The sequence below is a fragment of the Phytophthora parasitica genome (genome assembly GCF_000247585.1).
Source record: "Phytophthora parasitica INRA-310 unplaced genomic scaffold supercont2.28, whole genome shotgun sequence".
In the NCBI taxonomy this organism is placed as follows: Eukaryota; Oomycota; class Peronosporomycetes; order Peronosporales; family Peronosporaceae; genus Phytophthora; species Phytophthora nicotianae.
Window position 1 is genome coordinate 111,576 of NW_008649014.1, and position 23,308 is coordinate 134,883.

The 23,308-nt window shown below is 52.6% G+C and overlaps 10 protein-coding genes across 10 annotated transcripts in view; 4 read left to right on the forward strand and 6 right to left on the reverse strand.

The window, feature by feature from the left end:
• The window catches only part of PPTG_23006 (hypothetical protein), a 2,425-nt gene extending 1,009 nt beyond the window's left edge, over positions 1-1,416 (reverse strand). Inside the window, exon 1 of the mRNA XM_008907863.1 lies at positions 1-1,416. Coding sequence (XP_008906111.1) covers positions 1-1,229 — 1,229 coding nt within the window. The 5' untranslated portion in view covers positions 1,230-1,416.
• A 717-nt stretch (positions 1,417-2,133) lies between these two features.
• On the forward strand, positions 2,134-4,202 carry PPTG_12167 (hypothetical protein). Its single transcript, XM_008907864.1, has one exon. It carries the CDS (start codon positions 2,285-2,287, stop codon positions 4,124-4,126), a length of 1,842 nt encoding a protein of 613 aa, XP_008906112.1. The 5' UTR covers positions 2,134-2,284; the 3' UTR covers positions 4,127-4,202.
• A 775-nt stretch (positions 4,203-4,977) lies between these two features.
• Positions 4,978-6,557, forward strand: PPTG_12168 (elongation factor Tu). The gene has a single exon (XM_008907865.1). It carries the CDS (start codon positions 5,058-5,060, stop codon positions 6,306-6,308), a length of 1,251 nt encoding a protein of 416 aa, XP_008906113.1. The 5' UTR covers positions 4,978-5,057; the 3' UTR covers positions 6,309-6,557.
• PPTG_12169 (TKL protein kinase) lies at positions 6,431-8,411 on the reverse strand. Its single transcript, XM_008907866.1, has one exon. The coding sequence runs from the start codon at positions 8,257-8,259 to the stop codon at positions 6,664-6,666; it is 1,596 nt and encodes a 531-aa protein (XP_008906114.1). The 5' UTR covers positions 8,260-8,411; the 3' UTR covers positions 6,431-6,663.
• A 2,506-nt stretch (positions 8,412-10,917) lies between these two features.
• On the forward strand, positions 10,918-12,938 carry PPTG_12170 (hypothetical protein). The gene has a single exon (XM_008907867.1). It carries the CDS (start codon positions 11,317-11,319, stop codon positions 12,859-12,861), a length of 1,545 nt encoding a protein of 514 aa, XP_008906115.1. The 5' UTR covers positions 10,918-11,316; the 3' UTR covers positions 12,862-12,938.
• PPTG_12171 (hypothetical protein) lies at positions 12,846-15,875 on the reverse strand. Its single transcript, XM_008907868.1, has 3 exons — positions 15,472-15,875; positions 15,092-15,378; positions 12,846-15,020 (listed from the first exon to the last, which is right to left on the reverse strand). The coding sequence occupies exons 2-3, from the start codon at positions 15,360-15,362 to the stop codon at positions 13,033-13,035; spliced, it is 2,259 nt and encodes a 752-aa protein (XP_008906116.1). The 5' UTR covers positions 15,363-15,378; positions 15,472-15,875; the 3' UTR covers positions 12,846-13,032.
• A 964-nt stretch (positions 15,876-16,839) lies between these two features.
• PPTG_12172 (hypothetical protein) lies at positions 16,840-19,033 on the reverse strand. Its single transcript, XM_008907869.1, has one exon. The coding sequence runs from the start codon at positions 18,736-18,738 to the stop codon at positions 17,092-17,094; it is 1,647 nt and encodes a 548-aa protein (XP_008906117.1). The 5' UTR covers positions 18,739-19,033; the 3' UTR covers positions 16,840-17,091.
• A 1,339-nt stretch (positions 19,034-20,372) lies between these two features.
• PPTG_12173 (hypothetical protein) lies at positions 20,373-21,425 on the forward strand. Its single transcript, XM_008907870.1, has one exon. It carries the CDS (start codon positions 20,586-20,588, stop codon positions 21,054-21,056), a length of 471 nt encoding a protein of 156 aa, XP_008906118.1. The 5' UTR covers positions 20,373-20,585; the 3' UTR covers positions 21,057-21,425.
• A 171-nt stretch (positions 21,426-21,596) lies between these two features.
• PPTG_12174 (hypothetical protein) lies at positions 21,597-22,556 on the reverse strand (the record flags this gene model as incomplete). The annotated part of the gene is made up of 1 exon (XM_008907871.1): positions 21,597-22,556. One exon carries the CDS (start codon positions 22,554-22,556, stop codon positions 21,597-21,599), a length of 960 nt encoding a protein of 319 aa, XP_008906119.1.
• A 370-nt stretch (positions 22,557-22,926) lies between these two features.
• PPTG_12175 (protein Ric1) lies at positions 22,927-23,172 on the reverse strand (the record flags this gene model as incomplete). Its single annotated transcript, XM_008907872.1, has 2 exons — positions 22,927-22,975; positions 23,048-23,172. The coding sequence occupies 2 exons, from the start codon at positions 23,170-23,172 to the stop codon at positions 22,927-22,929; spliced, it is 174 nt and encodes a 57-aa protein (XP_008906120.1).
• Between the last annotated feature and the right edge of the window lie 136 nt (positions 23,173-23,308).

Below are 23,308 nucleotides of genomic sequence, written 5' to 3' on the forward strand. Positions count from 1 at the left end.
TGGCGCAGCGACGATGGCGACGGCTGCTCGATATCCGGCAGATGCTGCAGCGTCTTGCGGTCGCTCTCGATGCGGTTGCTCAGCTCCTTACGGATCTCGCTCTGTGCGTACGACTGCACCAGTTTGGGCACGTCCGCGTGGTCCTCGAAGTCCGTGTTCACCAGACTGATAAAGTACTCGGCCGGGTTCATATACGTGGGGCAGTCGTGACCAGCCAACGCGAAGTGCGGGATCATCAGACGACGGGGACCGCAGTACACGGTCTGGCCGGCCGACAGCACCACCACGTTCGTGAACATGTCGTACACCAGCGACGACGGCTGGTGGATCGTGCACACGATGGTTTTGCCCTCGGCGCACAGCTTCACAATGAACTTCATGACGTTGTGCGTGGCGCTGGAATCCAGGCCACTCGTGGGCTCGTCCAGGATCAGGATGCTCGGGTTCGACAGCAGCTCGATGGCGATACTGAGGCGGCGCTTTTGGCCACCCGATAGACCCTTGCGGAAGATGTCGCCTACCAGAGTGTGGCGGCACGTGGCCAGACCCATGGCCTCCACCACGTCGTCCACGCGAGTCTCGATCTGTTTGGACGTGACGCTGTTGGGGAGACTGAGCTTGGCGGCCATGCGCATGGTTTCTAATACCGTGAAGGAACCGAGCAGCGAGTCCTCCTGAGCCACGTAACTGGTTACGGCCCGGAACGTCTTGGCCACGCGGGCCTCACCGTTGAGCTCGATGTCGCCTGTTACCTCTCCAGAGCTGATGCGGTCGGCCAGTAGATCAACGAGCGTGGTTTTGCCTGATCCGGATGGGCCCATGATGGCCGTGAGTTCTCCGGGTGCGCATCGACCGCTGACGTTGTTCAGGATGGTCTTCTTGCCTTTAGGATCGTCGGCCGTCTTGCGGGTGGCCACTCCGTAGCTGAGGTTGTTCCAACTGAGCACGCACGGGTTGGAGATGTGCTGGTAGGACGGCTCGGGCTTGCCCCCAGTTTCCAGCGAGTCCATCGCTGCGTAGGGTGTCGAGTGTGGGGAGGCCATGACAGAGATCGACGGGTGACGGTCCGGGTCCAGCACGAAGAAGCACAAGCTGTTGGCCGTGCTACCGGTGGAGGAACGGAGACGGTCGCGCTCCGACTGGGCGAGTTGGATTGTGACGGCCTGGATGCAACCGGATGGAGCGACGCACGCCAACGCGAATTGCAAAGTGTGCAAATCCCTGGCCATTTCACCGGGTGCTGGCCAGGACGTCTCGCCTTTCCAGCGGCAACAGGGACACGGCGGAGAGGTATCAACGGGTCAGTAACGATACCGCTGATGGAGACGACGCTACAAGGACGGGGGAATGAGGTCAGGCACACGGCGTCCAGGGTCAGGCGCATGCAGCACCGCATAGAGAAACATACTCTTCCTGTCATTCGCAGATTGGATGCCATACGCCTGACCAACACGAATAGCGATACGCAGCATCGAGTCAGGCGTAGCTAGCTACATTTGAGACGTCGGGCGCGAAAGATCACCGGCTTGACGGAGCGAGGAGATTCACTGGCGGTGTCCCCGACAGCGTGCCGCCGTTGCAGTCGGCCCATCGTCGGTGAGTAGTGGTCAGACCACTTGACGATCCAGCTGGAGACGACAGCAACTTGGTTGCGGACATGGAAGTTGGTACTCCTTACATGACGTGCCTGTCTTGTCGGGTTCATTCGGCCACGCCTGACTTGAATTCTTTCAGCCACCGGTCAGGTCAGGCCCTCGACTTACACGAGCCAACAAACCACCGCAACCGGCCATTAGGTCATCGTAAACTACAATTCGTAGCTACCCAAGTTGTGGCAAACAACCCATCAGCTGGCCGACGACTTAACTAGACGTCTTCAACTTGAGCTTGTCTGCCTTACGATTCCAGATGCCAAGTGTTGAGACCCGAGCTGCAGTGTCACCACGACGTTGCTACTTGGACTCGGACGCACAAGTGATGCATGTAACAAGTGTCGTTGAGGCCTGGACAGACACGCACCGTTAAACGCGACGACCGCCTCTATCTCAAGGTTGCGCTAATATCCATTCGTCATTGACACATCAAAAATTCCTCTTGATATCTAGCTTTGCTACGCCTGACCCGACATGCCTGTCCGTCATGTCAGGCAAAAGCTTACGCAAGTGACATGGCGTCGATTGTTAGGCACAATCCCATTGCCACACCAAAATTCTCACATTCATTTATCCAACTACTAGGCAACTACTACTAGTCCTTCTTCGAGATAGCAACTACAGACATTCCCATGACCTTCGTGATGGAGTCACCCCGTTCCGCTCGAGGTTTATCGTATGCCATGTTGGAATCGCAGTCGCTTGAAACGCGAGGCAAACTGGAACCGTCCTACCAGCATTTGAACAACCCATGTATACTCTGCTGGAACAACTTAAGCTACACAGTCGACACCCCGAAGACGGCCGACGATCCTAAAGGCAAGAAGACCATCCTGAACAACGTCAGCGGTCGATGCGCACCCGGAGAACTCACGGCCATCATGGGCCCATCCGGATCAGGCAAAACCACGCTCGTTGATCTACTGGCCGACCGCATCAGCTCCGGAGAGGTAACAGGCGACATCGAGCTCAACGGTGAGGCCCGCGTGGCCAAGACGTTCCGGGCCGTAACCAGTTACGTGGCTCAGGAGGACTCGCTGCTCGGTTCCTTCACGGTATTAGAAACCATGCGCATGGCCGCCAAGCTCAGTCTCCCCAACAGCGTCACGTCCAAACAGATCGAGACCCGCGTGGACGACGTGGTGGAGGCCATGGGTCTGGCCACGTGCCGCCACACTCTGGTAGGCGACATCTTCCGCAAGGGTCTATCGGGTGGCCAAAAGCGCCGCCTCAGTATCGCCATCGAGCTGCTGTCGAACCCGAGCATCCTGATCCTGGACGAGCCCACGAGTGGCCTGGATTCCAGCGCCACGCACAACGTCATGAAGTTCATTGTGAAGCTGTGCGCCGAGGGCAAAACCATCGTGTGCACGATCCACCAGCCGTCGTCGCTGGTGTACGACATGTTCACGAACGTGGTGGTGCTGTCGGCCGGCCAGACCGTGTACTGCGGTCCCCGTCGTCTGATGATCCCGCACTTCGCGTCGGCCGGTCACGACTGCCCCACGTATATGAACCCGGCCGAGTACTTTATCAGTCTGGTGAACACGGACTTCGAGGACCACGCGGACGTGCCCAAACTGGTGCAGTCGTACGCACAGAGCGAGATCCGTAAGGAGCTGAGCAACCGCATCGAGAGCGACCGCAAGACGCTGCAGCATCTGCCGGATATCGAGCAGCCGTCGCCATCGTCGCTGCGCCAATTCAGTGTGCTCATGTACCGCAACACGCTCAACAACATCCGCAACCCGGGGATCTACTGGATCCGGTTGTTCATGTACTTCTGCTTGAGCTTCATGGTTGGCACAATGTACCTGAGCACGAACGACGACTTGACGGAGGAGGACCTGGTGCCTCTACTGTTCTACGTCCAGGCGTTCCTGGTGTTCATGTCTGTGGCCGTACTGCCGTTCTTCATTGAACAGCGTGCAGTGTTTGCTCGTGAACGTGCCAACAGTTCATTGAGTGTGGTGAGTTACGTGTGTGCCAACTTCTTGGCTACACTACCGGGTATCTTCCTTATCGCAGCGATGTCGACGGCTCTGGTGGTGCTTCTAGCGGGTCTGAACGCCATCGAATATTTCCTATTGAACCTGTTCCTGTCACTGGTAGTGGCCGAGTCGATGATGCACGTGATCGGAGCCGCCGTACCGCACTACATCATCGGTATCGCATTGGGTGCCGGTGTGTTCGGCATGTTCATGCTATGCGAGGGTTTCATGGTTCCTCGAGACTCGATCCCGGACTACTGGATCTGGGGCTACTACCTGGCGTTCCACTCGTACTCGTTCGAGTCATTTGTGTTCAAGCAATTTGAGAATGAGACGTCGGATGCAGCCAAAGCCATTCTGACGAAATATGGCATGGAGGACGTGAATGTTTCCCAAGATATGGTGGTGTTGATCGTGTACATTGTGGCTTTCCAGGCCATATTTGCGTTCATCCTGTGGAAATTCCACACAGGTCGCCGTTAGTTTCGTAGCGCCAGTAGATTGAGCCGGTATATTAACGAATTCAAATAATGTATATTATCTATGGATTGACCGACGAAAACCTGTTGGACGTACCTGCGCGTATCCAGGATGCCCACTCGGTACTTTATGAGTTCTACAAGGGTCTACTGTAGAAACCCCCTAGATTGGGTAGTACATCGCGTGCTGGTGGGAAGTTGAGGTTTTACACGGGCGTCGAGACAGGCGAACAATTGTTAGAGCCCACCTTCCTCCAGTAAAATTGAGATCAGACTTACGCGTTTCACTTAAAGTTGTTGACTTTCTTTTAAGAAACCACCGGTGAATGAGCTTTGTACCAATATCCGTGAATGCAAGGACCGTCATGGAAGCTCTCGCGATAAAAGCAATATAGTATAGTTGTTTTGTGGCCTTGCTCATCTTGTAATCGGTGTACTGGCTTGAATATCAAGCCCACTACACTGTCGTCGGTTTACCCCCTACGCCCAAGCGCTGCATACGACAACAACGCATTTTGTATAATTTCTACATGCGTTCGTGATAAATTTTACCGTCCGATCATTTGAAAGCGGAGTGCCGATAAAAATTTGCTGCTGGCTGGTTGTTTCGCGAAGGCCCCTTGGACACCCAAGAGGCCAAGAGGGTGTCTCCACCATGTGAGCGCGAAACTACAGAATGCCTACACCATTGAAGAAGATACTTTGACTAGAGCTTCAAGAATGTGGCTATTTGTGCGTTTCTAGACAAACGCATACGTGATAGGCCGAAATTCGCTTTTATTAGCCAACCATTCGGTGGTTCAACACCCCATCCCAACTCTTTGTGAAACCCAAGTCTAACACCCCATGCCACCCATCCTTGCCTCTCAGCCGCACAGCCACTCGGCTCAGTCTCCGCACAGCCGCACAGTCAAAGACCCTCTCGATCCGATCTAATGGTGTTCCTCCGTAAGCTCCTGGCCACGTCGGCCAAGGCCGGCAGCCGCTCGGCCACGCGCTCCATGGCCACGTTCGACCGCTCCAAGCCTCACCTGAACGTTGGCACCATTGGCCACGTCGATCACGGCAAGACCACGCTCACGGCCGCCATTACCAAGGTTCTGTCGGAGACTGGCGGTGCTGAGTTCACGAGCTACGCCGACATCGACAAGGCGCCCGAAGAGCGTGCCCGTGGTATCACCATCTCCACGGCCCACGTCGAGTACGAGACGTCCAAGCGCCACTACGCTCACGTTGACTGCCCCGGTCACGCTGACTACGTTAAGAACATGATCACGGGCGCGGCCCAGATGGACGGCGGTATCCTCGTCGTGTCGGCCGGTGACGGCCCGATGCCTCAGACTCGTGAGCACATTCTGCTGGCCCGTCAGGTCGGTGTGCCGGCCCTTGTGGTCTTCATGAACAAGGTGGACCAGGTGGACGACGAGGAGCTGCTGGAGCTTGTGGAGATGGAGATCCGTGAGCTGCTGGAGGCCTACGACTTCCCGGCCGACGACATCCCGGTCGTGCAGGGCTCGGCTCTTGCCGCTGTTGAGGGCCGCGACCACCCCATCGGCCGTGACGCCGTGCTTAAGCTCATGGACGAGGTGGACGCCTACATCCCGGACCCCGTGCGTGACTTCGAGAAGCCCTTCCTGATGCCCGTTGAGGACGTATTCTCCATCTCGGGCCGTGGTACCGTCGTGTCGGGCCGTGTGGAGCAGGGCGTTATTAACACTGGTGACGAAGTGGAACTTGTCGGCCTCAAGCCCAGCACCAAGACCACGTGCACGGGTGTTGAGATGTTCAAGAAGTCTCTGGACCGTGGCCAGGCTGGTGACAACGTCGGCCTGCTGCTGCGTGGCCTGAAGCGCGACGAAGTGCTGCGTGGCCAGGTGCTGTGCAAGCCCGGCACCATCAACCCGCACACCAAGTTCGAGGCCGAGGTGTATGTGCTTAAGAAGGAGGAGGGCGGCCGCCACACGCCGTTCTTCAGCAACTACCGACCGCAGTTCTTCTTCCGTACGGCCGATGTGACCGGCAACATCCTGCTTAAGGACGGCACGGAGATGGTCATGCCTGGCGATAACACGGCCATTGACATTGAGCTCATCCACCCCATCGCTCTGGACAACGGTATGAAGTTCAGCATCCGTGAGGGCGGCCGCACCATCGGCGCCGGTGTCGTGTCCAAGGTCGATGCGTAGATATTTTCTGCAGAGCAATTGCAGTAGATGCGTGGGGGCGGAGCGAGGATAGTGTCGACCTTTTGCAACCACAATACATACAATCAAAACATACACTCAGCTCCGTTTATATTTACCTTGGCATTGCCGCTCTGACGTTGAAAGAGTGAATGTAAAGCTACAAGTTGAAGTCATTGTAGCGAAACAAAAGACAAACATTCTCTTGTCAAAGGAAACGAAATTTGACAATCGAGTACACATGAAATCACATGTATCATCATTTTGAGTATCCCTTTGTCTGCTTGTCCTCATTTACCAAGCAGTGTATCTCTTGTTCGTGTATCGTCCTCTACTTGCGAGGACCAGGCGTGGCGGCCTAAGAAGCGGCCACCGAAGCGGCCATGGCGGCCTTGGCCGACGCGGCGGCGCTGCTGGTCGCTCGCGACTCGGAAATGGAGCTCTGGTACGTGCGGAAGGCGTTGACGATGTGCGGGAAGCTGGGGCGCAACTCTGGCTGACGGTTCCAGCACGCCTTCATCAGTCGCGAGAAGAACGGCGGGCAGTCACGCGGGATATTCGGCCTCAAGTTGCGGTTCAGAACGCCCAGCGCGGCCTGAATCTGGCTCATGCCGTCGTACGGACACTCGCCCGTAACAATCTCCCAAATGACGATACCGAACGAGAACACGTCGGCCTTCTCCGTGTACTTCTGGTTGCCCAGCACTTCCGGCGCCATCCACTGGACAGTACCGCAATTTCCAGTCATGGTTTGCACGTGGGCCTTCACTCGAGCCAGGCCAAAGTCCGACAACTTGATGTTGAAGTTTTTGTCCACCAGCAAATTGGGACTTTTCAAATCTCGGTGCAAAATGGGGCGCTCAAAGTGGTGCAAGTACGACATGCCCTTGGCCGTGTCGTAGATAAAGCGCGACCTCATCTCCTGGTCGATCGATTTGCGGTTCATTCGCAACACTCCCCACAACGATCCACGTTGCAACAGTTCCACCACTAGAGCTCGGTGTGGTGGCTCCATGCACGCACCAAGCAGTCGGCAAATGTTCGGGTGACGCAACACACTCATGATTTCCACTTCGGACTGGAACTCATTGAGAATGTCGCTGCGCAGGTCCTGGCAAATGAGCAACTTGACGGCCACACTTTTGCCTCGCCATTTGCCTTCGTGCACCTTTCCGAAAGCGCCTTCTCCGATCATTCGGCCCAACGTGATCTCACTGAAGTTGATGTTCTGACTGTAACTGGTGGGTCTGTGTTTCATCGCTGTTTTGTCCTTTGCCACTTCCACTGGGGCTGGCGGAGGTTTGGCCACAGCGTTGGCCTCCTGTTTGGCTGGTTCGGCCTTGACGTCCTTCTCGCCTACACTGATGATAGTCAGATCGGTCTTGGCAGACTCGGCGTCGCTATTATCCGTGTCGTTGGTGGCCTTAGTGTCGTGGCCGGCATTGAACCAGGCCGACAGGAAGTGCGGGATCTTGGCCTTCTTGGCCCCGTCCAGTTTGAGCTGCTGTACGGGCTCCATCGGTTGGCCAATGAACTCTGTCGAGTTACGTCGGCCACGGTGCTTGCGGCCGTTGTCATTACGGACTGTGGCCACCGCTTCCTCCTCATTCTTGGTCTCCTTTTCCTGCTGCGTGGCCTTCTCGGCCCGTTGCTTGGCCTTCTGCTGCCGTCGTAGCTCCTCACGGAACGCTGCCTTCTGGTTGATGTCCAGCGTCGCGGCCTCCGAGTCAACAGGCGCATCCGGTGCCGGCCGCGGTGGCAGTTTAGGCGCTCGCCGTCCGGCCGGGGCGTTTCCCGGGCCCATTTTGATGGGCGAACCCACCGTGCCGAAGAACGTGCTGGTGCGTGTGGGGGCCGCATTGGGGTCGATGCGCAGCGCGTTGGCCGGCTTCTTGCGGCGCTGGAACGTCAGCTTGCGCTGGTTGCCGCGCACCTTGGCGTTCTCCTTGTTCATCCTCAAAAGATTGCCGAGACCCTTCGGCTTTTGCTGGCAAAGAGGGAAGTGGCCGCAACAAAAGAGAAACAGACCGCCTTTTCACTCTCTTCCGCGAACTAGTTGCCTTTTGGCCCTGAACTCTCGCATTCATTCTCTCCCGCAGTGACAACCCAAGGCAACACGGAAATTAACCAGCTGGAACCCAGTCGGCCAAAATGTCAAGTGAGTTACTCACGTAGCGCCGATGCAGCACCTCCCATCATGCCGGTAGCGGATCTGCCACGGCGACGAGAAGGGAAAATGGCCTCTCTAGCAATTGAAGAAGACGGCGGTGCCTGTGCTCGACGGACTTGAAGCTCCACGCGCACACTAGTGACAAAAAGAGTGGCGGACTGTCCTGGTGCGGCTCCATCAGCCAGATGGGTATGCGAAGCGGGAGTCGAGTCGCAAGACAATCAAGCGCTACTCCCGAGTCTCTCTCTCTCTCTCTTGCGATGCATGCCTGAACAAAGAGATTCTCTTAGAGAAGGAATACGTTGGCGGATCTCTTGCCACTGGAACGGGCATTGACAATTTGGCAGAGAATTGCCAACTCCGAAGCTCGTCAACGCTGCCGTTGCGAGATTTTAACTGCGGGAAACGTTTTCATTTCGGCGCTCGGAACTGACGATCCCGTGCTGAGGACGTCTCTGGAGGACAATAATTGGCATTGAGTTGAAGGGGTGAAAAGTTTACCATCCTTTAGTTCGTCCAACAGAAGTTTTCGTTCGTGTACTGTCAAAGACGAAGGATTTCATGGCAAAATAAATTATTTACCGTAAAATATTGTAATGCAATTTCAGCTCAATGATAATTTTTGAATGCCTGACAGATTATGCATTTTTTTAATCAATGTAAAGAGATTTACTCCTTTAAAATACTGTCTTTATTAAATTTGAATAATTTCAGTTTTCAATAAAAAATAATCATTTTGGTTAAAACTGTCATTACTTTAATATAATTTTTCAACATGTTCTATTCGATATTTGTAGAATTTGAAGTTGTATTTACGTTTGATACGTCCCGCTAATTACACTATTGCACAACCAGAAGCACCATTATCGGCTATATTATCGTGTTCTTTACTGAAATTAAGTCTGGCGTTTTCGGATTAAAATTTTTTCAGATTAATTTGCTTTGATTTTAGGGTAGACTTGCTCTATAATACCGTTTGAGCAATCAATTGTTTTTTTCTGTTCACTTTCAATTGAGTGTTATCATTTTTATTGAATCTGCTTTATGCAGTTAAAAGCGTTCAAATACGGAATATAAAATGGCTTTGACATGAAAATTGCTTGCTGGAACGAACCGTGCCTGCTACACGAAAAATTGCGGCGAATTTGACATTTGCCAATGCAGCCCACCGCAGCGCCTCAAAGACCAGCTTGCGCCTCCAGAGATTCCGAAAGTAAATATTCAAAACAATATATTGATACTTGTGCATGAAATTATGTATGTGCTATTGATAGCAATATTCTCTTTCCTGTTTCGAACCACGTTTTTTATGTTTTTATTAAAATCGCTCTAAATGCCGCTGTCAGATTTTCTCATGCATCCTTCAGCCATTTGCTCGGATTTAGCTGCATTTTTCTCCCACCGTACTATGCATGCATTACCAAAACCGGACTTGCAAAACAACCAATTATCTATTTTGTATCACTACGTCTTCAATTATTATTTTTTTATCGAAAAGGACGATTTCAAATGCTTTTTATTTTTTCGACTTTTCTTCCAATTGACTTATACTAGTATTGTATTTTCGGTATCCTCGCCCCTCCCATCACTCCGGTGGCGGATCTGCCACGACGACGAGAAGGGAAAATGGCCTCTCTAGCAATTGAAGAAGACGGCGGTGCCTGCGCTCGACGGACTTGAAGCCCGACACCAATGTGCACACTGGCGGACTGTCCAGGTGCAGTGCGGCTCCATCAGCCAGATGGGTATGCGAAGCGGAATGAAAGACGTCAAGTCGCAAGACAATCAAGCGCTGCTCCGGAGTCTCTCTCGCGGTGGATGATTGTCCGAACGAAGCAAAGAGAAGGAAAAAGTGGCGGGTCCGAGAATCTCTTGTCAGTGGAACGGGTATTGACAATTTGGCAGAGAATTGTCAATTCCGAAGCTTGACAACTTATACTTTACTGCGGGAAACGTTATTTTCATTTCGGCACTTGGAGCTGACGATGCGGTGATCCACGTGGGTGGTGAGGACGTCCGGAGGACAATGGAGTTGAAGTTGACTGAACCGAAATGGTGAAAATTTAGCCATCTTCTCTAAGTTCAGTTCAAACAGAGGTTGCCATTGATGTACTGTCAAAAAAAAATAACGGAGGAAACGGTAGGGTGTACCTTCACGGCACTTGTAACTTACAAGTTGTAAGTCGTCGCGGGAGCCGTGTGTCCATCGGCCATGCATGGGCATTGACACGCCGCTTCGCTTGATGACTTTTTCACCACAAGCATTTCACTGCAAACCGCATTTCTCTGCAATCACCCGTGCTGGTATCATATCATACTTAATGACTTGGACAGTTTGATTCGTCCCAGTGGTATGAAGCGTGGACACGTTCCACTTGGCCTGGCTGTACCGAGCACTTGAGCTGGCATTTCCACCAAGCGAAAACTACATTTGTACAGTAGTGACAATAGTACACAAGCACTTGGACCTGGCTTCTTCTTGTTGGAATTATTTAGAGCGCAGACAACCAAGCGTTCGGTCGTCTACTCTGAAACTCCGCCACCGGCTACGATTTCGAACGGGTTGTTAGTGGAGACCACCCTGCATAATACAACCTCGCTGTCGCTTCGCCGTAGCTCTCCAGATTGGACGGTTCATTTTGCTGACTCTGCTCTTGTTGCCTTTGGCTCGCGTCGTCGTGTCGCCGCAACCATAGAACGGGTGCTGGCACAGGATGGAAGCAAGTCTGCGGGATTTGTGGGGGCACACTGGGTGGTCCGGCCGAGTTTAGCGTTGCATGGCCACGACTTGCAAGTTCCCATTTTGCATTGTATCAACGGAGACTTTCGCACCACGGAGGAATGACCGACCTCAGCAGCTCGCTGGGAGGCCTCCCGCGTCTACAGTTTACTAAGGAGCGGAAACAGCAGCTCGAGTCCACGAGCGACGACCTCGTGGACAGGGCGCTGCATGTGTATGACGACTTCCACACGAACAAGAAGCACACCAAGACGGCCAAGCAATGGAGACTCGTGAAGCGGAAGAAATCGCTTAACATTTACAGGGAACGGGGCAAATCCAAGTCCAGTGACAGTCGAGTGTACCTCTGTAGCGGAGTTATGCCTGGAACTGTCGAGGACATGATAAGTGGCACGTATTTTGACGATACCGAGAACATGAGGATTGGACTTACCGTTCTCATGGACAAATTCCTCGACGCCAGAGTGCTCCACGTGTTCGAAAAGAACGCCGTCACCAGTAGCGTCGTCTTCTCGGGCGTCAAGTGGCTGGCGCTCAAGACGCCGACCAACGCCTCGATCATCCACGACCGCGACATGCTCTTCTACAACCGTATCGGCCGCATCGTCGATCGTCGAGGACGATACTTTGTCTACTGCGTTATGGACTCGATCGATCTGGACGAGTTCCCAGCCAACCGACAGCATAATTTGGAACGTAGTTTCATCTCGTTGTGCTACCTTTTCCGACAGGTACAGGAAGAGTGGGTGGGTTGTTTTATCATGGGTAGTTCCTCTATGGGTGGTACACTCCCGCGAAGTGTGAGTGAGCTCATCACGGCGGAGCGAATGCTGTCCGTGGGTAATTTCCTCATCGTAGCTCGTGCCAAAGCGTATTCGGCTCGCATTGCCAGCAGCGCCGATCGGATCCCGTCTACCAGTACCTCCTGCGATGTGTGTATGAAGAAGCCAAACATGTTGAGTGGGTCGCTTAAACTCTGCATGGGCTGTCGGCGAAACACGTGCCGAAAGTGTCGCGAGTGGTGCACCGTGTTCCGTCTCGAATTGCGTACGCAGAAACCTGGCAAGGAGAGATTTTGCTCGCAATGCATCTCGGAGGTAACGCGCCCTACTATTTCGAATTTCTACATTTGCAGTCTGAACGAGTCCACGAACGATAGTGGCAACTTCCAAAGCTCTAATTCCATATCGACGTCGGCGTCGGGAGTCAAGCACAGCAGCAGCAGTCCCTCGTCGTCTCCCCATTCGCACGATTTCTCTGAAGTTGACTCGGATGCGTGGCCGTCAGGGGCCCCAGACCTACCGGAGAACCTGGATGGTCTCGCTAGCTTTGTGGAACGAGCAAGTATGGCGAACGCAAGAGATATGCAGTGGAACCAGGAAGAGCTCGACTATTTCTCCGATATTCTAAGAGGATCTGGACAATTCAAGCGGCCTCAGTTTTCAGAGAACAGCAGCCACACAACCGCCAGCAGTAGCAACAGCCACGCACGACGAACTCAAAGCTACACTCAAGGTTTCCAGCCGGGCAGTTCTCTGCCTCCGCCCAGCCAGGAGAAAATGGATCGTCGAGTGTCTCGGAGCTACGCATCGGACGATAACTCGGTGCCACACCAGAAATTCTTTAGTGTCGATGAACTAGACTGAATATCTCCCTTGTATGAGGAAGTTATTGAAAAAAAAATATATAGACGCCCATCAGCAAATACCATTGCCAACCAACACTCTCGTTTTTATTTGACGCATTTGCTTGTCTTTATTTTGCGTTTGTTTTTTTTTATCAAGAAATACACTCACTACATGCACCACTCTTTCGTTTTACAGACTGCTGGTGATCACGTCTGCCACGGCGATGATGATGTTGAACATCTGCGAGTACATGCCGAGTTTGGAGGCATAGGCCATTTGCGCCGACGTGTTGATGAGTGGTGCAACAGGCTCTGCCTTCCTGGTGCTGTCGAACTCCTTGCTGCGATTAGATCGCACATCCTGCAACTTTTTGCGGAAACGTTCCTTGACCCAACCTTGAATACGTAACACGACGCCAAACCATTCCTCGAATTCCAGCGTTCGGATCGACTTGAGCACGAAGAATGTACGTCGGAGACTCTCCTCCTCATACGAGATCATCATTCCCATGAGGAAGATAACTGAGACGTAACCCGCGTACTGTTGGTAGTAGGCGGGCGACATGCTGCTGGCAGCGATGATGATGCCTAACGCCACAACGAAAGTCGTGTAGGTCGCGTAGATGAAGCGAACGCGGAAGCCTGAGCGATGCGCGAACAAGACGGCGTTCAAGAATCCCATATAGTACACAGGCTTCGGTTGGCCAGGAGAAGTGTTGTGCGTTTTCTCATACGCATCGACCTTTGCGCCGGTGGAGACTGCCAACAGTAGAATGCCCATGCAACACACATGGCAGGCAATCACCACCGAAGAGAAAACCTGCGTTGAACGCACGTAGCCGCCCTTGTTGATGAGAACGTCCAGCACGCGGTCTTTGGTCGCATATTTGATCTGCGCTGCCTCCACGACCAACTTCATACGGGCCGTATCTTCCGATCCGTCGGGATCGGTCACCACTTGGCTCTTGTTATCGACGTCGTTTTTAACACCGACTGAGACCATCGAGTCTCTTGTAAGAGCAGCGTTCTTGGCATCCTCGGCCTCTTTCACCCATCGAGCGTAGAAGGCTTTACCCAGGAAATACATGAACAATGCAGCCGAGAAATACAGCGGCACTGTGACGCCGAAACGAAGTACCAGAGCGTACGTTAGATCGCTGTCGTCAACGAGAGCGTCCTTCTTGACCTCGAGGAACTTGATATCTTGCAGTAGCAGCACCAACTGATTCAACAAAAGCGTCCAGATAGCGAAGCGGATCGTTCGGAACACACCCTGGTGCAGCGATCCGGAGTTCGGATTCTCGTACGGGAACGGGTCGATAAGATACCAGTAGCGGTAGAAGCATTCCTCGACTTCAGGGTGACGGAACTTGAGCGACCAGCGGTGCATGAGCGTCTTCTTACTGAACTTATCAGTCTTGATCTCCTCCACAGCGTCGGCGTCCATTGTACCGGAGAATGGCAGTTGCAAACAGAAGTTTCGACGACGTAGAAGCTCCTGACGGTATTGCGACACCATACCACCAATAGCAGTGATGCCGTAGTTAATTGCCTGGTACGAAATGTCCGTGTACGAGTCGAATTGATCGGGTTCTGGCAGCGTCTTGCGCACACTCATCATGACGATGAGGTAGCTGAAGAAAATGCTCCAACCGATGCAACACGACTTGATGTAGCGCATTCTGGTGATACCGAAGATGGGGATCAGCAGAATCAGCAACGGAATGATGGGGCCTTTGAATTTCTCCACGGGTTTCTTTGCGATCATCATGGCGGCAACAATCACGAACACTGTGGCCGTGATGTTTTCCAGATATTTCCGTCCGATGCTCGTGAATGTGGCAAGCATTCCAATCAGCAAACTCGGCAACATGACGCCAAAAGTCAGTACGATGATGGTCGTTTCGTCCTGATCCGTGCGTCCTTTGCTCTCGGACTTGGACCATTTGTCAGATTGCCACTCGTTCATGTAGAGCGCTGTGAGACCTACGAACCCGATGAAGAAACACGCACGCACTCGGTTTACCGACGTTTCCTGCGCAATGGACAAGTAGTTGTCTTCGTAGAACGTTGGTGCAACGTTGGAGAAGTAGAGCGAACGTCCCATGTTTGTTTGCTGCTGGATGCGTTGGAACTGTTGCGTGTAGTAATTCTTGGCCTTGATCTGCTTCATGATATCTGCAAAAATTGGCAAAAAAGTTTAGATTATCACTTTGCCAAATCGCAATGCCAATAGTTTTTTTTTTTACCATTAAAACCTCCGTGGTAGTTGGGCGGCGCGTTGGCACGTAGAATCGTTTCATTCGCATCGGCATCCGTGTACGGTTTGGCGCTGTGCGAATGCACGCGGCTGCGGGCGTGGCTTTGGCTCTGGCTCATGCTGGCGCTCTGTCGACTGCGGGACATGCGGCTGCCGGACGGACGCGCACTTCGTTTGCTCTTGGGCGTATCGTTCTTTAACTCGACAAAGGAACTGGTTCGCTCTTCCATTATGTAAGTTCGATCCTGTTCTGTTGCCATTCACGGCAAGCCAAACCTGCAAAAAGCACAATGCGACGACGGTTAGATTGGCAATTACCACTAGGCTCGAGGTGTTAAACATTAACACTGGCAAGCAATGGAAACGTACGTGCTGCGACCTCGTGCTCCGTTCCCAGTGAATCTGGAACTGAACGGCGCTAATGTGGTGCGGCAGGGCGGAGCAAATGTGGGCAGAGGGGGCGGTTACCCCAAATCCCTGGATCAAGACTGAAAACGGTCGCACGCAATGACCGGCTGGACGACCGGCTGGGAGTTTAGGCACACACCGATGCTGCAGCTCGGCAGACTCTGGAAGAAAAAATGAGGACGAAGAGAACTGGAGCGAAGTAAAAGCGGAAATGACGCGCATATTCAGCGACCGAGTTGGGATCACTCCGCAGCGAGGCCGCGGGAAGTCGTGGCCCACCCAAGAGCGCAAACGGGCGGTCTTTCGAGTCAGAAAGCGCGTGACACCCCCTTTTTGAAGCCATCGGCTGCACCATTGCCTAGGTTTGACCTCCATCGTCGGGTTGAAAAAATAAGTTGCGTGGGTGAGCTTCAAGAAGGCCGCAGTGTGAGATTTGTGCAAATGCTGCAGAGCGTTGAGGAGCTTGGCCTCGGATTATGAGACTTTCGCTCGAAGCTGCATTGCTTCCTGCCAGCAGCCGCAATCTTCTTAGTCTTTATGGTGACGCTAACGATGACAGAAAGGCCCGCCATAATTTAGTCGATGAGGCCAATCATTTCTTGTGCTCAATCAGGTGAGCAAGCACCTGAGAAGCTCGTGACGCGCAGCCGTTAGATTATGAGTATGTCATCCCTGATGTATCATGCGGTTTGATAAGGTCGTGGTTACAGCATGGATGCGACGGTCTATTATACTTCAGTCTAAAGATGTGCTCTTGCTCTTATTTACATGCTTCCAGTACCCAATCTTTAGCTGGTAAACCCACACTCACCTGTCAGTGCTGGTAATCCCGGTGACAGCAGCTCGTCGCTGCCAACGGTTGTCAACCCATTCTCGCTTTTACACGCCGTCCCGTTGTGTATCTACGATATCAGCACCTTGATGGCAGCTTTTAGGTTCAAAATTTGAATTCTGTTCCAAATCTAGATTCTTTACAGAACTATCAGGCGATTTATGATATTAATCACATACCAAACTCCACGAATTCCTCTCTTCGAGATAGTAAATCTTTTCCCGTATCCTACGCTATAGGCTCTCAGCACTGAGGGTCTCAGTGAGGCTATCTGAGTAAATCTTGTGGACTGCAGAACTACTCGAGTTCTCAGTGACGTGAACTCTAATATGCCGGTCCTGAACTCCAAAGTTCGCGGAGGCGTGACCAATTGCTCGAACGTTGCTTGAACTCTCATTGTAAATACATAGATCTCCAGCATTTTCAGCCGCCAGTTTGCCGAAAAGGAGAAGTTCCTTTCAACAATTCTAATAACTTGATTTTTTGGTTGTACTTGTACTTGTTTTTTTCAGCAGGATACTTGTTTTGGTGGTTACCTACTTTTGCTTTAAGAATTCAAGTACTAGAATGCAATCCACGGTGGCCTACATAGTAAGTCACACTAAATGCTAGCTTCAGCGTTAATGCAATAGGTGCTTTACTTAAGTACTCGAATCAAACTTCAGATTTTTTCTACCTGCTGAACGCAAATTCACACGATGGATGCCCAGCTCACACTTTAAACCCACAATCAACTCACCAAACGCTCATCAATCCAGTTCATCAATACAAATTGCTCGCGGTTTCTCCTTGACCCGCGAGGAGCCGAAAAGTTCCGCTTCCGACTCCGTGCCGGGCACTCGAATCCGCACGTACTCCTGTCGATCCTCGTCGAACACGACGGTCCACTTGCCGCTCCGCTCGTTCGGCAGACACTCAGTCCACGGACCGGACTCCACCGACTCCTCTTCAAAGTATTTATTCTCCTCTCCATACAAATTCTCAGCAGTGGGGCTGTCCGAGTAGTCGTAATGCTTATCGTACACCGGCGACTCCTTCCGTCCAGTGGAAGTCGCCGAACTGCTCGAGTTCTCGCCACTGTAATGCCGGTGTCGAGATCTCTGGCTGTTGTACCCAGATCCTGATCCTCGACGTTCACGACGGCGTGATCGATTGCTCGAACTCTCGAGATACTGCGAGATTTCCAGCAATTCCTCCTGGTTCCACGCGATCGTCTCTTCCTTCATCGCGATGCTATCGTGACACTGACGCGTGAATTCCGCCAGTTTGCCAAGCCGCATGGACCCGTCAACCCCCGAGCTGGACGCCGACCACTCCGTCTTCTGATCCCCAGAACGAGAAGACCCCAAACGTGATCCATTCAGTACTTCATGCACCCCATCCAGTCCTGCAGTGCTCTTGGCACCGCTACTTCGAGTGACTTTGTCCACACACAACCTGCAAAAATACTCCGTCGCGGGCTTTCCCGATCGCAATTGCAATCGGAAAACATGGCGACGTTGACGACATTTCCGACACACTTGCTGACGGCAACCCAAGCATGTTTTGTGCGAAAACCCCATCATCTTTGGTGGGGGAGACATACACACGGTACAGTGTGGAGCTCCCTTCTCTGGGGTCTTCTCCGTGCTTTGTGCCATCAACGCTGAAAAGTGCTTAGCCCGAGCACTTCGCAGGAAATTCCCTGCACTTAGCACCCGCTCCGCTGCAATATAACTCGATATACTAACCGGTATCACCGTGTCTAAAGTCAAGTCTCCCAGTAAGAAAACACCCAGCCAGGTTGGACTCAGCTGTCGATACAGATAACACCACGATACATCCACACGTTCCAGGCCTCGTTCTCGATTGGCCGGACGTTCCGGCAGGTCAATCGACTGCAGTACGTGGTAGGCGAAGTACTGGCCGTTGCGGTCCCTGATACGCCCCATACGCTCGTACGTGAGCATATCCTTATCACTCAGCAATCCGCTGGTTCCAGCGATGCCCCGCATAATGAACCACTTGATACCGGCAAATACAATGGGCGCCCGGAGGTCGCGTGCCTCGAAAACGCGCAGTACGGCTCCGTCCACGAACTTGTCGCTTAAAAGGCTTTTGCAGATGCGTAGACTCTCCGTAGAGTCGCAGTATACACCGTTCAACGCGTCATCTAGCGTCCCGGGCACAATGCCGCTGCCTAGCAACACACGCGGGCCCTCAGAGCCCTGTGCGGACCGCGGACGGTAGACGTTCATGGCGTGGCGACGGCGCACACGCTGCCAATCTCCGAGACTCACAGACGCGTGGAAATTATCATGAGTGCGCAATGCGCGGTCGATGAGGTCGTCGCATTGGCGATCGAGCTGCGCGCGGCGCGAGGCGCTGAACTGGACGGGTGGCAAGCTAGACGCCATGGGGCGTGGGGTCGTCGAGAGCAAAAGTGTCTTTGTTGCAACATGCAACCCTGACAGTTTGACAACCTTTTGAGAGACCTCTGATCGAGTGGGTTGGGCAGCGCAGCTCACTTGGATAAAGTATGCTGCGACCGTTATGGGCTGTCTCTGGACATCTGTTTCTCGGGTAATCCCGGGTCATCAACGATCGTCTGAGCCCGATCCGGCCAAAAACTTCGAAGTTACCAACACTACGGCCAATGCAATGCCACTGGCACTATGACAACATGGATTTACTCGAGGGAACTGAGCTTCGAAAGCTACAAGTGCAAGTGCGAAGAGATCCTCGATATATTCGACCGCCTAAAAAAAGTGAGCAGTTTCCCAAAGACAAGCGTATCAGGCGTCATGGAGCACATGTCATGGATAGTACGGGGGGCGCCATCAACGACCGCAATGGCGCTGTGACCTTTGCCGCGGAGGCTCGACTGTGGTCCACAGTGTGAAGCACTAGCCGGACAAGCATATGCAGCGTACTACCTTGAGTCTTCCAATGATAATAGCAAAGAGCATCATTTTGCCGAGGTGTCCTGGGGAATAGCATCAGCGAGGACAGCAAAAGTACTGCTAATAGCAGCTCTGAAGATGCACTCCCAGTTTCGGCCTGCCAATGATGCGTAAATCTTGAATGAGCTCGATCGGTGAGTTTTGCACTTGAAGCGAATCGTTTTGCACAGCGAATGACGACGTGGTGTATGTATATACTAAGTAGGCTGTAATGCATGCGGTGCTCGTTATCAGTTGGTATTGTAGCCTGCAGAGTGTCCATTGCCTTTACTGTACATGTAAATGCCTATTGGAGAATTTATTGCCTGTCCTCCCTATCTTGATAGACGTGGAGTAGTTTACCTTTATCACCAACTTCTCTTTATTATACTTAATGTTGGAGTCGATAGTTTCAAACACGAAAAGAGTGAACTGAAGTTGCCTTCAACTTCAAGATCGTTCCGATCATAATCAAAATCTTGGTCAGAACTGTTGCTCAATTCTGGTTTGGATCATTATCTCAAGGTCAATCCTAGATCCACTGGCAATTTAAGGACAAGAAGCACCACAAAATAGTTGTGCCAACGGAACGCATAGTCCTCGAGCCTCTCCTGTCGAACTTATCAGCTTCACCACAAGAAAATATGCTTTCAGATTGCGCAATCTGCGACTGGCGGATTGTAGGTTGATCTATACTTTGTTTATGCTGCAAGTTAGCATACGAGTTGGACCTGTTAGCAGTGCATTATTGAGCCGCAACACACTATTATACCAGCTCCAAGAACAAACGTTCATGTGTATACCAGAAAATATGATGAATGAACGTTGCAATTTCGACATTGGAGAACTCTCAGCTACAATCATTCCAAATGAATCAGAGAGCCTAAGATCTGATTCTAGAAGATTCTCATTATTTCATCCAATAGGCAGTCGTCGCGTGTTGATTCGGTTGTCAGGCTGAAATGGGACGGTTGAATTTTGTCCAATTGGGACATGTCTTTCTCAGAACGCGAGGGCAAACTCGCTTTAAGTATGGCAAACTGAACCCCTGTCCGACCTAGATGCGGTTAGGTCAAACATACAAACTACTAGTGATCAATTTGGGGTCTGGACGTGGAAAGGTCGCCCGAGAGGGAGAGAGGGGGGGGGGGGCGAGAAGAGAGAGAAACGGAGGAGCATTCATCGTTTCTCTGGGTGGGGAACAAGCGAGCGAGGCGACAGCGGAGCAGGTCCGGGCGTTTGCTACAGAGCCAGCGATACACAGCGGAGAGCAGAAGGGTTTTGTCTTCCCCCTTGTCTATTTACAACTACAGATCGACACCATGCAGCAGGAGCGTGAGAGCGCGGAGTTGTGCCTGAACGGCTGCGGTTTCTTTGGCGCGCCGGGCAGCGGTGGCATGTGCAGCGTGTGCTGGAAGAAGACCATGTCGGACCGTCAGGCGGCGACTGCATCCCCCCGAGCGGCTGAACAGAAGGTGAACGAAGCGGCCACGCTGGAGACGGCCACGCCTGCCGAGGCCGAAACTGCGGACAACAACAGCGCGACGCTCAAGGAGGAGACGACCGAGAAGCCGGCGGAGAAGCTAGTACAGAAGAACAAGAAGCGCTGCTGGGAGTGCAAGAAGAAGGTGGGGCTTACGGCGATCGAGTGCCGATGCGGCTACGTGTTCTGCAGCAGCCACCGATTCGAGGATCAGCACAACTGCACCTTCGACTTCAAGGCGGCAGACCGCGCCGAGCTCGCTCGCCGTAACCCTGGCGGAGGCGAGTTCAGCAAGCTGGAGAAGCTGTAAGCTGGACCGCCTGGTCTGGCTATGAGACCACCGCGCAGACGAGCAACGGATCGGCGACGACGGCTCGCGATCAGTCAAGTGCTGACTTCGGGAGCTAGTACCGCACCGAGCCAGCGCGGCTGGAGATTGAAGGACGGAGGAGAACGCGCTGGAACGGCAGCGAGCGGCAGCAGCGCGTTGGTGGATGTAATATTAGGACGGAGGCCCAGTGCCAGCCAGCGAGCAGAGCGCCGTGGCCACAACAGCCTCCCAGAGAATCGCTTAGCTTTTCGCCATCCATGCTTTCCAATTCCATTTTTTTTTTTAGGAGAACGCACTTGATTTTCTTATTCAATCGGACTTTCATTTGCAAAAGTTTCAAGTTGGTTACTTGGCCGTTGGGTTGAGAGGCACAATGGCTGGATCTTTTGCCCAAACGTCGCAGAGTGCAATGCAAACTGAATTTGGACACCGTAACAGAGACATTTGCCACATCAGGATGCTTCGGCCTGCAAGCCATTACCAGACAACACATGTGCATTAGTTTTATTATGAACTTACTTACGGAGATTCCGCCGGAATGGCCTGGTAATTGGTGGGTGGCACCTTGTGTTCGGTGTCGCGTAGCTCTCGGAGCTTACGCGAATAGCGCTCCAGCTCGAAGAAACAGCAGCGCTTGATCGGGTCCGGGATCGAGCGGTAGATCGCCGGTGGCAACATGATCAATGGACTCGTCGAGCGCTTGTACTCGATGTAGTCTGGATCCAGCCCAAAGCGCTCGTCGTAGCGATCCTCGGCAAGCGGCACGCCCGACAGGAACATGAGCACCAGAAATGTGAACACGGGACTGATGCAGCTAACGTAGTAGAACCACGTCTCGCCCCCGTTGCTGCCGAAGTTAGCGCTGGCAACGATGGTTACTCCCACCCAGCAGAGTATCTCGCCAAAGTAGTTCGGGTGGCGTGAGTATTTCCACACGCTCGATCGTAGCAGCTTGCCCTTGTTGTTGGGGTCGTCGTTAAAGGCCGACTTGGAAGCATCAGCAGCGTACTCTACCAATATTCCGATCGCCCAGATAACAATGCCGACAATGTCTCGTGCTTCGCCGAAGTTGCCGTCGATCTGGTCACCGCACGAATTGGCCAGAATCACCGGAATTGAGACCAAAAAGACCCATAGGATCTGGAAGATCCAGAACCCGAAGAACGCCAGACAGTTGGCGCGCATCTCGTCGAAGCGCTCGTCCTTGCCACGTTTGAGCACGCGGATCAGCAGGAAGGAGCCTAAACGCAGTGCCCAAGCCACCTGGAGGCAGGTAACTACGATGGCGCGGGTGTCGTACACGTCCTGTAGCACGAGCGACAGCACCGCCAGCACAATGAAATTGAGGGCGCCCGCTAGGTCCGTCACTTTGTCGAATTGACACGTGTAAGCCACGGCAAAGAAGCTGCACTGCATGATAACTGTCACGCCGAAGCAGATAAGCAGCATGATGCCGCCGGAGACCAAAGGTTCGTCCATTCAGGATGGTAGCGAAGGATCGATGTGACGCTTGTCTGGAGATAAACTTTAGCAATAATGCCGGGTGTTGGAGCGTGACCTCCATTGGTCGTACGTTTTGGGGAACACCATCGAAGCCGCTCGAAAAAAAAGAGTGATATTGGATTTCTACTAGGAATGCATGTTCATAAGGAGTAATACGGTTAGTGTCCAATATGTAAATGACCAAGCCCAATGTTTCCGAATGCTTTGTTGCCTGACATTCAATTTCATTGTAAATTTGCTGCTTGCTTCTTGCTTCTTGCTTGTCAATAGCTGCTAACTAAAATCCGCTGTCGTTACCGCCTTCAGTTGCGGGAGTCCGACAGGCATCCTGGTAATACATCACTTATCACTCTTTGACGAGGATATACACGGCGTGGATAATACCAGGAATATATCTTCAGCGACAATAACAAGCATCTCGCCGTTAGATGGACCGCTATCATAAACTTAAATAGTGCACAGCTTACCCTAGCAGCGTGAGCAGGCAGTTAATAGCGAAGTCCTTGTTGCAGCCTACTTGGAGGAACACGCCCAGCGGTGGTAGCAGAATCGAGCAGATCAAACGCGGACAATCTCCCCACGTGATCGCCATGGCTAAGGTAACTCGATAGGGTCTCTTGGTGATAGAAAGCCAATTGCACAGTGAGTCAGAAGACCACAGTCACACACACCATCGATGTCCAACGACCACATCCGACAGTTAGTGATGAAGGATTCCTTCCGGGACA